Source organism: Enhydra lutris, unplaced genomic scaffold, assembly GCF_002288905.1.
Source record: "Enhydra lutris kenyoni isolate GAN:26980312 unplaced genomic scaffold, ASM228890v2 scaffoldscaffold43, whole genome shotgun sequence".
NCBI classification, from domain to species: domain Eukaryota; kingdom Metazoa; phylum Chordata; class Mammalia; order Carnivora; family Mustelidae; genus Enhydra; species Enhydra lutris.
Genome location: NW_019154127.1, coordinates 184157 through 198350, shown reverse-complemented (window position 1 = coordinate 198350; position 14194 = coordinate 184157). Strand labels below are relative to the sequence as shown.

At 40.3% G+C, this 14194-nt stretch overlaps 1 protein-coding gene across 1 annotated transcript in view; it reads left to right on the top strand.

Annotated features, from left to right (window-relative positions):
• Positions 1–8305: 8305 nt before the first annotated feature.
• Positions 8306–14194, top strand: part of LOC111155724 (listerin E3 ubiquitin protein ligase 1) — a 68287-nt gene continuing 62398 nt past the window's right edge. The window contains exon 1 of the mRNA XM_022516067.1: positions 8306–8392. Coding sequence (XP_022371775.1) covers positions 8351–8392 — 42 coding nt within the window. The 5' untranslated portion in view covers positions 8306–8350. The remainder of the gene's footprint in view (positions 8393–14194) is intronic.

The following is a 14194-nucleotide window of genomic DNA, read 5'->3' as shown; positions in this document are numbered from 1 at the left end:
AAATGAAAGTAAAGGCAAAAGTACTCACCAAGTTTGCGCTGCTTCTCTAGATGAGAAGATTCAGCCCCACGTTGGCTGCCAGAATGATGTGGTTTGGAGTGGTGGAGTTCAGAGCCCACGGTCAAGAGAGATTTCTTGAGACAACTTTGTGCAAAATGGTGGCTTTGTTAAAACACAGAGATAGGACCCCTGGGCAGAGAGAGCGGCACTGGGGTTGTGAGGATTGACTCATTATATAAGATTTTTCTGTCCTATGGAGAGGAGGTTGATGTTAGGACTCCAGGAAATTGAGTCTATAGGTTTCTGGAGGTTGCTTTTTTTTTTTTGTAAATCATTAAGACAGTTGCAAACTGATGGAGACTCATGTCCTACATGGCTGTGATCTCCATCAGTTAACCACTTGTTTTTTCCTTTCCTTTGTTCTTAGGCAGCCAGGAGTGCCTGAGGAACGTCACACATATGGCCACCCCCCTCCACCCCCCGGGGGGGTTTGCAATTTTTGTGCAGCAGTCGTGTGCTTTGCCTTTAGCTTGCCTTTTGCTCCCTAATCAATGAGATTATAACCTTATTGGGTTTTGTTTCGTTCTGTTTTTGTTTTTGTTTTGCAATCGACAAAGCTACTATGAGCAACCTTTACATCTTCATGTTAGATTTCCAAAAGTGGAAATTCACTCTTATTACGCTCTGGATGTCTCTTGTCAAATTGCACTTATGAAGGGTTAAGAAATGAAAATTGCAATTCTTCTGAATATTCCTTTTCTCTAGATTTTCATCATCATTATTATTATTTTGTCATTTTTTTAGATGAAAAATCTACATGTTATGTTATCTTCATTTGACTTTAATGTGGGTCAATCATATTTCCTTTGTGGTAAATGCCTATTTATGCTTTACTTATTTTTACTTAAATGGGCAGCCTTAAAATATTTATTTGTAAGCATTTTTTTTTTAACAGCAAGCATATTAGTCCCTAGTTAATGTTGCAGACTTTCCTATTTGTTTTTTCTGAAATAGAGGGAAAAAAACATTTTAATTTAATGTATTTAGATCCATCAATAGTTTTCTTTTTTTGGAGTATCACCTGGGAAGGCTTTCTGTTGTTTAAAAACCTTAGGAGTTTCCCAGCTATAATCTGAGAGGCCACACCTCCCCCATCCGCTGGGAGGGCAGGGACAGAAGGAAGAGGCATACCACTCCAGGGTACTAGGTGGCATATGGTTTTTGTTTGTTTTGCTTCATTTTACAGGAACATCACTGGGGGGCAAATAAAGATGTCTTTGAAATAAGATGTTTTTTAGCCTTAGCTTTAAGCTGTTTTCTCTTAGAGTTGAAATATCCCCAGAGTCCTTGTTATTCTGTAGAAGGAAAAGAAGAAATCCTTTTCTCCTAACATCTTATAAAGGTCCTTCTGGTCAGTCCAGTTTGCCAACTTAGGTCACTTACCCATCCATGGACGAAGCTGACTTCCCAACTTCTGTGTTTTGGACTGATTGGATGCTGTGTCCTGGAACTAAAAATGATTTTCTCTCTCCTAGAATTATGAGTAGAGGTGTATACTTAAAATTTGTCCACTGAGTGGCAAAACTAAAGGGAGTCATCTTTGGTGGAAATTTATTTATTGTGCAACTTCATACTCTAATCTTTTTGACTATTTGCCTTTTGATCTCAAAACTTGGATTCTTGTTGCCTCAGGGAGGTAGTCATGTTTCCTTGTTGCCTTTTTAAGCCATATTTTGGTAATTTGGAATACATTTTCAACAACTTTCTGTTAAAGAATGATAATATATTTTTGGTAGAATAATAGGCTTAATTGAAATACACACTGAGGGCTTTATCATCTTTTTAGATTTTAATAATTTTTTTTCAAATATTCATCCCATCCCGTGTTGAGCCTTTGGTATTATAAACAGTTTTATTTTTTATTTATTTTTTTAAAGATTTTATTTATTTATTTGACAGAAAGAGATCACAAGTAGGCAGAGAGGCAGGCAGAGAGAGAGGAGGAAGCAGGCTCCCTGGAGAGCAGAGAGCCCGATGTGCGGGGCTCAATCCCGAGACACCGGGATCATGACCTGAGCCGAAGGCAGAGGCTTTAAACCCACTGAGCCACCCAGGCACCCCTTAATAAACAGTTTTAGAAGACATGGAGCTTTCTCCCATTAGCCCATCTTACTTCCACACCAGGTTTTGCGACACACTAATTACCTTAAAGCTTGAGGCATTGACTGCTGGTAGGCAGCGGTTTGATAAACAAAGGGAACACACATAGAAGGCTTCCTTGGGTGGCAACAAGATGGATGAATCCCCACACCAGCCCACCAAATCTTAAAAGTTTATAAAAAGAAGTTTTAACTAGGTTCAGTTACATATACTGTGCAGGTGTTCTTAACACCACATCATTACGTCAAGCCAGGGTCCTTGGATCAGTCTCTGGGAGCAAGAATGGCAAATGGAACCCACATTTCAAGGGGGGGTCAGATGGGTGGTGAGGAGGCCCCCACCTCAGTGCCTGGGTCCAGCGCATGGTTCAACGAGCAATTGTTTTTTTCTCTCTTTTTTTTTAAAGATTTTATTAATTCATGATAGGGAGAGGGAGAGAGGTAAGACAAGCAAAGGAGAGCTGGAGAGGGAGAAGCAGGCTCCCCACTGAGCAGGGAGCCCTGTATGGGGCTCCATCCCAGGACCCTGGGATCATGACCCAAGCCAAAGGCAGATGCTTAATGACTGAGTCACCCAGGCTCTCCAAACAGTTGTTATTTCTTTTCCATGACCTTCCCCAACACTTTCCCTACTCCAGGATAATTGTAAAACATACCTATTTACATAACCTTGTAATTTCATTTCTTTTAAAAATCTTGTGAAAAGAGTACCTGGCTGGCTCAGTCATTAGAACATCTGGCTTGATCTTGGGGTTGTGAGTTCAAGCCCCATGTTGGTGCAGAGATTAATTTTTTAAAAAATCTTGTGAAAATGACATGCAACATTCATCCTATTTATCTATGAATATTTACTTTGTACAAAAAGGCAAAAAGAAAAAAAAGCACAGTCATAGTCTTACAACTCTGTTTAAGAAATAAAACTTTACCAGTGTAGTTGAACTCTGCTTCAGTGCTTTTCTTATTACAACAATCCTTGGTAGATTAACTCCTACCCATTTATCACTCCCATAAATTTCTTTGTACTTTTATGACATATGTGTTTATCTCTTTGCAACATCTTATAGCTTCATTTTTTTATTAACATATAATGTATTATTTGTTTCAGGGGCACAGGTCTGTGAATCATCAGTCTTACACAGTTAACAACATTCATCATATGTCCAATGTCCATAACCCAGCCACCCCATCCCTCCCACCCCACCCCCCTCCAGCAACCCTCAGTTTGTTTCCTGAGGTTAAGAGTCTCTTATGGTTTGTCTCCCTCTCTGGTTTCATCTTGTTTCATTTTTCCCTCTGTTCCCATATGATCCTCTGTCTTGTTTCTCAGATTCCTCATATCAGTGAGATCCTATGATAATTGTCTTTCTCTGATTGACTTATTTCACTTAGCATGATACCCACTAGTTGCATCCGCATTGTTGCAAATGCCAAGATTTTGGGGGTTTTGATGCCTGCATACTATTCCATTATATATATCGGGAAATATTATATATATATAATTACTATATATATAATATATATTATTTATATATTATATTTATATATTATATATGCTATCTATATTTTATATATTTATTATATTTTATTTATATTATATATTTTTATATACGTAAAAATATATAAAATATCTTCTTTTTCCATTCATCTGTTGATGGACATCTAGGCTTTTTCCATAGTTTGGCTATTGTGGACATTGCTGCTATAAACATTCGGATGCACATGTCCCTTCGGATCACTACATTTGTATCTCTTGGGTAAATACCCAGTAGTGCAATTGCTGGGTCATAGGGTAGCTCTATTTTCAACTTTCTGTGGAACCTCCATGCTGTTGTCCAGAGTGGCTGCTCCAGCTTGCATTCCCACCAGCTGTGTATGAGGGATTCCCTTTCTCTGCACCCTTGCCAACACTTGTCATTTCCTGACTTGTTAATTTTAGCCATTCTGTCTGGTGTGAGGGGGTATCTTAATGTGGTTTTGATTTCTATTTCCCTGATGCCGAGTGATGTGGAGCACTTTTTCATGTGTCTGTTGGCCATTTGGATGTCTTCTTTGCAGAAATGTCTGTTCATGTCTTCTGCCCATTTCTTGATTGGATTATTTGTTCTTTGGGTGTTGAGTTTGATAAGTTCTTTATAGATTTTGGATACTAGCCCTTTATCTGATATGTCATTTGCAAATATCTTCTCCGATTCTGTCAGTTGTCTTTTGGTTTTGTTGACTGTTTCCTTTGCTGTGCAAAAGCTTTTTATCTTGATGAAGTCCCAGTAGTTCATTTTGCCCTTGTTTCCCTTGTCTTTGGCAATGTTTCTAGGAAGAAGTTGCTATGGCTGAGGTTGAAGAGGTTGCTGCCAGTGTTCTCCTCAAGGATTTTGATGGATTCCTTTCCCACATTGAGGCATTTCATCAATTTGGAGTCTATTTTTGTGTATGGTGTAAGGAAATGGTCCAGTTTCATTCTTCTGCATGTGACTGTCCAATTTTCCAGCACCATTTGTTGAATGTCTTTTTTCCATGGGACATTCTTTCCTGCATTGTCAAAGATAGTTGGCCATAGAGTTGAGGGTCCATTTCTGGGCTCTCTATTCTGTTCCATTGATCTATGTGAATGTTTTTGTGCCAGTACCATGCTGTCTTGATGATGACAGCTTTGTAATAGAGCTTGAAGTCTGGTATCGTGATGCCACCAATTTAGGCTTCCTTTTTCAACATTTCTTTGGCTATTCAGGGTCTTTTACAGTTCCATATAAATTTTAGGATTATTTGTTCAATTTCTTTGAAAAAAGTTGATGGTATTTTGATAGGGATTGCATTAAATGTGTAGTTCGCCCTAGGTACCATAGACATTTTCACAATATTTGTTCTTCCAATCCATGAGCATGGAACGTTTTTCCATTTCTTTGTGTCTTCCTCAATTTCTTTCATTAGTACTCTATTGTTTTCTGAGTACAGATTCTTTGTCTCTTTGGTTAGATTTATTCCTTGGTATCGTATGGTTTTGGGTGTAATTGTAAATGGGATGGACTCCCTAATTTCTCTTTTTTCTGTCTCGTTATTGGTGTATAGAAATGTAATTGGTTTCTGTGCATTGATTTTATATCCTGACACTTTACTGAATTCCTGTATGAGTTCTAGCAATTTTGGAGTGGAGTCTTTCGGGTCTTCCACATAAGGTATCATATCATCTACAAAGAATGATAGTTTGACTTCTTCTTTGCTGACTCAGATGCCTTTTACTTCTTTTTGTTGTCTGATTGCTGAGGCTAGGACTTTTAGTACTATGCTAAATAGCTGTGGTGATAATGAACAGCCCTGCCATGTTCCTGACCTTAGGGAAAAAGCTCTCAGTTTTCCTCCATTCGCTGTGGGTTTTTCATAGATGACTTTGATGATATTGAGGTATGTACCCTCTATTCCTACACTTTGAAGAGTTTTGATCAAGAAAGGTTGCTGTACTTTGTCAAATGCTTTTTCAACATCTACTGAGAGTATCATATGGCTCTTGTTCCTTCTTTTATTAATGTATTGTATCACATTGATTGATTTGCAGACGTTGAACCAACCTTGCAGCCCAGGAATAAATCCCACTTGGTAGTGGTGAATAATCCTTTTAATCTACTGTTGGATCCTATTGGCTTATGGTTTCATTTTTAATGCTCAGTCATCAGCAATTCATTTTAGAGTGCTGCATGAAATAGGTATTTAAATTATTTTCTCAAAAAGTAACCAGTTATTCCAATGATGTTTGTTGGACAATCCATGTTCTTCAAATGTTTGAGATGCTATTCTTGCCAGAGCCTGAAGGTGGGCTTCAGGATGTGCCTTTCTGTTTCACTATTTATTCCTGAACAACGTGTTCTGGATGGTTATGGCAATATCTCCCATTTTAAAGTTTAAGATGAATCATTTTTTTTCTGTTTGCTTTTCAAAATATTTGTAGCTATTCTTCATGTGTATCCTTTCAAGTGAGCTTTTGAGATTGTTTTGTGATACTTAAAAACAAACTCTTGGGGCACGTGGGTGGCTCAGCCAGTTAAGCCTCTGTCTTTGGCTCAGGGCATGATCCTGGAGTTCCCAGAGGAGCCCCACATCCAGGGTCAGCCGGCTTCTCCCTCTTCCTCTGCGCCTCCCCACTCATGCTCTCTCACTGTCTCTCAGATAAATAAATAAAATCTTTAAAAAATCTTACTAGGAATTCGGCTGGGAATACATTAGGTCTACATGCATAGTTTTCGAGATTGACACCTTTTAACTTTTGTCATTTTTTTCATCAACTATTCATGACTCTGATTAAAGTTTTGTAGCTTTTTATCTCTTGGCATGCACTTATATACTATTAATCTTTAAAAGTATTTTGGATTTAATAATTATCTTCAATTAGATCTTTTATTATTTTTTTTAAAGGTTTTATTTATTTATTTGACAAAGAGACATCGAGAGAGGGAACACAAGCGGGGAATGGGAGAGGGAGAAGCAGGTTTCCCTCAGAGTGGGAAGCCAGATGCAGGACTTGATCCCAGGACCCCAGGATCATGACCTGAGCCAAAGGCAGACACTTAATGACTGAGCCATCCAAGGGCACCTGAAATAATTCCTTTTCATGTTACAAAGCCATCAACTTTATAGATTACAGGTGTATTTGTTTCATTTTGCTTTTCTTTTTTGAGGAGAGTCTTAAAATTTTTTATTTATTTTTATGGCTAAAATCATGTGAAATATTTACATGTTTCTGAATTCCAGTCTACACAATAAGTATATTCAGAGAAGTCTAGAGCTCAGAAGAGGTGTCCCTTGGAGCTAGGAATCAAACCTCTGAGGGGCCTGTTCCTACCTGGGTCCTCAGTTACTGGTAACCCTGAGGTGCACAATAAGGGTGGTTGATTATTGGAAAAGAGATGCAGAGTGAAACCAACTGCCACATAAACGAATTGATGCTGCCTGGGCAAAGTGCCACTGCTGGGATGACGCTAAGGGAATGGAGCAAGTCGATACTCCTTCTTGTCCCAGTCTCCTTCTAGTCCCCACTATGGATGGAACCTAACAGGGCCAGTTGAATAAAGGAGAGATAGTTGGCAGAGTCTCAGTATCATGGATTTGAGTATAAAGGGATGAGTATGTGGACATGAGAGACAATAAGTAGCAATGTGTGCTTATGTTTCTCTAGTGTCATTGAGAATCAAAATCACTTAGAACAAAATCACTTAGATCTTTACATTTCAAATTTTATTAGACTTTTCTAAAAATCACACTTAACAAATTTGATATGAAAAGGCAGGGATTTAGAGAATATCGCCTAGGGCACCACTTCTCAAATTTTAACACCACCTGGGAATCTTGTTAAAAATGCCGAATCTGGGGTGCCTGGGTAGCTCAGTCAGTTAAGTTTCTGATTCTTGGTCTCAGCTACCCGCCCCCCCAAGCAAGGAGCCCCCCCCTTTTTTAGGGAGCCCACTTTTTAAAAATGCAGAATCTGATTCAATAGTCCTAAGGTGGACTTGACAGTCTGCATTAAAAAAAAAAAAAAAAATTATCTATTTGAGAGAAGGAGAGCGCGCACAAGGAGGAGAGGTTAAGGGGAAGGGTGAGAGAACATGAAGCCCACTCTTTGCTGTGTGCACAGAGCACAGAGCCAGAGACGGGCTTCAATTCCAAGAAGCCCAGCTCAGAACCTGAGCTGAAATCAAGAGTGGTATCTTAACCAACTGCGCCATCCAGGGGCCCCTCTGCATTTCTAATACACGCCCAGGTGATTAGAATGATTGCATTTTGCGTCAACCATGTCCCTGTTTCCACAGCCACTACCGTGTCATTCTTCCGCTACCTTTACGTGAAAATGGCCATAGTACGGATCATTCCTAATTTCCTATTTGTTCAGGGAACAAATCCGGTTCCCTGCAAGCGGGAAAAGACAGGATTTGAAGCTTCAGGGCTCATGCTTGGCCTCTTATTGGGCACTGATGACGTAACTCATAAAGGCGGGGCTCCAGTTGTGACGTTTCCGGCGGCGGATGGTGAAGGACGCGGCGGGAGGCGGGAGCGGAAGTGGGGCGGTGGGAGGGCGGGGTGGGTGGCGGAAGGGGAGGGCCGGGGAAGTCGCTCTAGTCGGCCCTTTTCCGGCGACAGGGGCCGGAAGTTGTGGCCCGGCCGTGTCAACCAGGGGGCTGCGGGCTGAGAGTGCGGGTAAGACTGCGACCATGGGCGGGAAGAACAAGCAGCGGACCAAGGGAAACCTGCGGGTGAGTGCGGAGGGGCTCGGCGGACTGGGGAGTCCTCATTTCGCAGCCGCTGTCTGTACCACGCGCGCGTCCAGAGGGCGTGTGGAGCGCGGCTGTAGGGAGGCGTGTGTTTGCGTGTATAGTGTGACCTCTCTGTTGTGTGTTCGTCCCCACGAACGGGGTGAGATGTCTGTGAGCAGATTGGGGATTTGTGAGAGAAAAACTGTTCCATACCAGACAGTTCCATGGAGCTGTCTCCACCCGAGCACACATCCTACAATTTCCATTAAGGAATGGTTCAGTATCCGTTTCAATGGGAAGGTTACCTGGCCAGGCTAGCGGGGGTCGGGGTGGCTGGCACTGGGAACAAGGGAGTTGGGTAGAAAGCATTTAAAGTGAGCCTCGTGTGCAGGGCATTTCGGATCATGTCGCTCTGTTGCTCAAAAATCTGCTGGGGCTCCCCAGATTCCTCGGGGTAAAGGCCAGATCCCTAAACGATGGTAAACATGGTATGTGGTCACCCTCTGGCCCCTTCCTTTCTCTGGCACCATCTTCAGCTTCCTCCTCGCTGGCTCCATCCAGCCGCACTGACTTCCTCACCGAGCCTTGACCTTGCCTGGCAGGCTCCCTAACGCTCTTTGTTAGACGGCTACAAATTTTGCCTGAGACACCCCGGTGAGGTCTGTCATGATCGCCCTATTTTAAAGTATAGCCCTCCTCCCACTCCCTGTGCTCCTTTCCTGCTTTATTTTACTCTTTTGCACTTACGACTTCTTACATACTGTGTAACTTACTAAGTCTGTCTTCATTTACTGTCTTGCTTCACTGGGATGTATTATGAAGGCTCTTGTCCTAGGAGCCTAGAACAAGGATTAGTGTATAGTAGAAGCTCAGCAAATACTCTGTTTTTTAAAAGATTTTATTTACTTGTTTATGAGAGAGAGAGAGAGGCCGCACGTAGGGGGAGGAGCAGAGGGAGAGGGAAATGCAGGCTCCTCACTGAGCAGGGAGCCCACGGTGGGGGTGGGGGCACTCTGTCCAGGACCCTGGTATCATGACCAGAGCTGAAGGTAGAGGCTTACCGACTGAGCCACCCCCGTGCCCCTAAATACTTGTTTAAAGAAGACCCCAAAGTAGATTAAACTTATGATTAGGGACATTATAATAATGTATTTTTACAGTATTAATCTTGTTTTGGCACACTTCAATGTTATGAGAAAGCATTTTTCCTGTTTCTGATCAAATTCTAGTGATCTCAGTACAACATTTTGTTAGATCTGTCACTTAATCTGTTTTTGGCCTATAGTACCACTGTAATAATAGTAACTTGCCTTGTGCTGGTACTGTGTTAAGCACTTTACTTGCATTCTCAGTTAAGTTTAATTTTCTTATTTAAACAATTTTTTAAAAATTTTAAAATATTCCAAATATAAGGATAAGTTGCAAAAATATTAGACTGACAAGCTATATATATTTTTTAAAGATTTTATTTATTTATTTGACAGACAGATCACGAGTAGGCAGAGAGGCAGGCAGAGAGAGAGGGGGAAGCAAGCTCCCTGCTGAGCAGAGAGCCTGATGTGGGGCTCGATTCCAGGACCCTGAGATCATGACTTGAGCCGAAGGCAGAGGCTTTAACCCACTGAGTCACCCAGGGGACCCAGCCATATGTTTTTTTTACCTAGATCCATCAATTGTTAAATATTTTGGTCACATTTGTTTTCTTTCTGTAAATATACGTATTTTGCTGAACCATATGAGAATTAGTTGCATCTATCATGACATTTAACTGCTGAGTCCTTCAACACATATATTTGAAACAAAGGCAATTCTTTTTTTTTTTTTTTAAAGATTTTATTTATTTATTTGACAGAGAGAAATCACAAGTAGGCAGAGAAGCAGGCAGAGAGAGAGGAGGAAGCAGGCTCCCTGCTGAGCAGAAAGCCCGATATGGGGCTCGAACCCAGGACCTGGGATCATGACCTGAGCCGAAGGCAGCGGCTTAACCCACTGAGCCAGCCAGGCGCCCCTGAAACAAAGGCAATTCTTTTTCATAACCATGAGCAGTTACAACATGCATAAAATTTAACCTCAGTGTATTACTGTCTAATAATATGTAACATTGTATTCAGATTTCTGTAGTCATCTCAGTAATGTTCTGTATAACTTGTTTTTAGATACAGCATTTTAAAAAACACCTAGGATACAATGAAGGATTGAGTGATTCCATTCATTTAACCATTTAGCTCTAGGTAGTTTTCCTTTGGGTTTTTTTTTTTTTTTTTCTTTTCTTTTTCTTTTGAGGGCAGTTCTTTTATGACGGACAATTTGGAAAAGTCTAGGGCACTTTTACTTAATTTAGAATTGTCTGATTGTTCCTTATGGGGAGATTCAGGGTAAACAGTTTTTGATAGGAATGCTTCATAGATGGTATATCATCATCAGTGTATCAGGGTGCACATGCTGCTTGTTTGTTCCATTTTTGGTGTTGTTTAATCACTTGGTTAAGGTGATGTCCATCATAAAGGTATCTTTTTCTGTCTGCTATTAACAAATAACATGGGGAGTGGTATTTTGAGACTGGGAGTAATCTTTTTTCTCACAAACTTTCACCTAATGGTTTTAGCATCCTTTGGTGATCCTTGCTGGAATCAGTTTTAATGGTTTAAACATTTACATTTAATTTTGACAATCCAAGTAATGACTTAGTTACTATTTTCTTATTTTAAAGTTGATGGTACTAGGGCACCTGGGTGGCTCAGTTGGTAGGCATCTGCCTTTGGCTCACATCATGATCTCAGGATTCTGGGATCCAAGCCCCACTTCGGGCTCCCTGCTCCACAGGAAACCTTTTCTCCTTCTCCTGACTCCCCCGGCCTGTGTTCCCTCTCTGTGTCTCTCTCTGTCAAAAAATAAATAAATAAAATCTTTAAAAAAAAAAAAAAAAAGTTGGTGGTACTAAGGCTTAGAGAAAGGGCAAGTTGCTAAGTTGAGATTTTAATTTAAGAATGGCATTCTTGGGTGGCTCAGTGGGTTAAGCCTCTGCCTTCAGCTCAGGTCATGGTCTCAGGGTCCTGGGATCAAGGCCCACATCAGGCTCTCTGCTCAGCAGGGAGCCTGCTTCCCCCCTCCCTCTCCCCCCCCACCCCCGCCTCTCTGTCTACTTGTGACCTCTCTCTCTCTCTGTCAAATGAATAAATAAAATCTTAAAAAAAATTAAAAAGAATGGCATTCTTTCATTCAACAGAAGACTTTGAGTACTGAATGCCATGTACTCAAAGATCATAGATGTTTCTTATTTTTGAATTATTTATTTGTTGATAGACATATAAGTAAGCAAATGATTATAATGTATTAAAGAATTATGATATATAGGTATGAGTAGAAAGAAGATGGGAGAACAGAAAAAGAATGGTAATTGACCTGAAGGAGGCAAGCAGTGAAAACAAGAGTGTGTTTTAAAGGATGAGTAGGAGTTTGTCAGGCAGTGAAAAGGAAGAAAAGGTTTTCAGGTGGAGAGAAAAGATTACACAAAGATAAGATTGTGAAAGGCATAGCATATTCAGAAAATTGAATTGGGACTGGAGCATAAGTGGTGGTAGCAAAATTGGGAGAAGAGAGGGGGAACTGTGACAAGGGAGGAAGAGTGTCAGAAGATAAGCCTGGGGAAAGACCTTGCAAGTCTTCCTGAGTTTGGCCTTTGAACTGTAGACTTAGGATTGCTACGTCTACTACTTCGAGAGGACAGGCACAAAAGAATGTAGGTGTAGTATAAGAAAATTAACTTCCAGAAATAGAATCAAGGTTCTTATTCTTGAACTGTGGGTATAAGCATTTAACATGCAGTAGAGGAAGTAACAAGAAACAGTAACTATATTTTATTTATTTATTTATTTTAAAAAGATTTTATTTATTTATTTGACAGACAGAGATCACAACTAGGCAGAGAGGCAGGCATAGAGAGAGGGGGAAGCAGGCTCCTTGCTGAGCAGAGAGCCTGATGCGGGGCTCCATCCCAGGACCCTGGAATCATGACCTGAGCCAAAGGCAGAGGCTTTAACCCATTGAGCCACCCAAGCTCCCCCAGTAACTGTATTTTAAACTCAAAGTAGACATTGAATTAAAGATACAATTAGTATATTTTTGAAATAATTTGTTACTTTAAAACTGGAAGTTGGAAATCTGATACCTTTTCTTCAGCTTGTATATTTCAGGTTAGTTCAGAATTCAGCCTTGACTCTTTTAGCTTTTTTTTTTTTTTGAACTCATGACCCTGAGATCAAAACTTGAGCTGAGATCAAGAGTGGGATGCTTGACCAACTGAACCACCCAGGCATCCCTTGACTCCTTTTTTTTTAGCATTAATTTTTATACTATTTCATTATTCTACTTTATAATAAAACTTTATAAATGATATAGATAAAATTCTGAAGTTCTGATGTTATCATATTTAGTTTTCTGAATTGTATTATAGGTCACTAACTTCCACTATCGCTGTTTATCTTTATACCAGTATGGAGAAAGGTGAACTGAATAATGTTAGTTCATTTTAAGAAAGTTCTAAAATAGATAACCTTTTTTGAAGGCAGTTTTAAATGCTACTGTTTTGAAAAAAAAAATTAATTCAGGTTATCATTTTCATTTCTGGTTACTCATTTCAGTTTAGAAAATAGTCCAGATTATTTCTTGACAGATGAGTTTTCCAAACACAGTTTTGCTAGATTTGAGCAAATTGAGTCACACATTTAGGTAGCTCTTTCAACCATTCTTAGAAAGAAATCAGAGGGTGCCTGGGTGGCTCAGTGGGTTAAGCTGCTGCCTTCGGCTCAGGTCATGATCTCAGGGTCCTGGGATCGAGTCCCGCATCGGGCTCTCTGCTCAGTGGGGAGCCTGCTTCTCTCTCTCTCTCTGCCTGCCTCTCTGCCTACTTGTGATCTCTGTCTGTCAAATAAATAAATAAAATAAAATGAAAAAGAAATCAGAAACAGGTGAATTAATTAATTGATTAATTAATTAAAGGAAGAGGTGAATTTAAATAGATTGTAATGTCATCCTGGAGAATGAACTGAGGCATTTTCTTTCTTTCTTTCTTTTTTTTAAAGATTTTATTTATTTATTTGACAGAGAGAGAGATCACAAGTAGGCAGAGAGGCAGGCAGAGAGAGAGGGGGAAGCAGGCTCCCCGCTGAGCAGAGAGCCCCATGCGGAACTCGATTCCAGGACCCTGAGACCACGACCTGAGCCGAAGGCAGAGGTTTAACCCACTGAGCCACCCAGGCGCCCCTCCCTTTTTTTTTTTTTTTTTTCTTTTAAAGATTTTATTTAAAATCTTAAAGAGAATGCACGTGAGCAGGGGGAGGGCTAGAGGGAGAGAGAGAGACTCTCAAGCTGACTCCACGCTGAGCATAGAGTCCAATTCAGGACTCAGTCTCACAACACCTGAAATCATGACCTGAGCTGAAACCAAATAGTCGGAGGCTTAACCAACTGAGCCACCCAGGCGTCCCAGAGGTATTTTTCTATTAGATGACAATGAATATGTTACATTCTTTCAGCAGTTTATGTATATATATATATATATATATATATATATATATAATCTAACAAAGTACTGACTATGGTTCAAAGGAGTGTATCTTATATGCTGACCATTGAATTGATTTTATGTCCATAGTAATGTAATTTGTATACATTATAGCTCAAAGAAGTTAGGGTAACTCTGTGTATGTGGAAATGAGTGTGCCTTTCTTCAAGGAGCTCCTAATCTTAGAAACAGCCGTCATTAGACTTGTCCCATGGTGGTGGTTTAATAAATATTTGTTG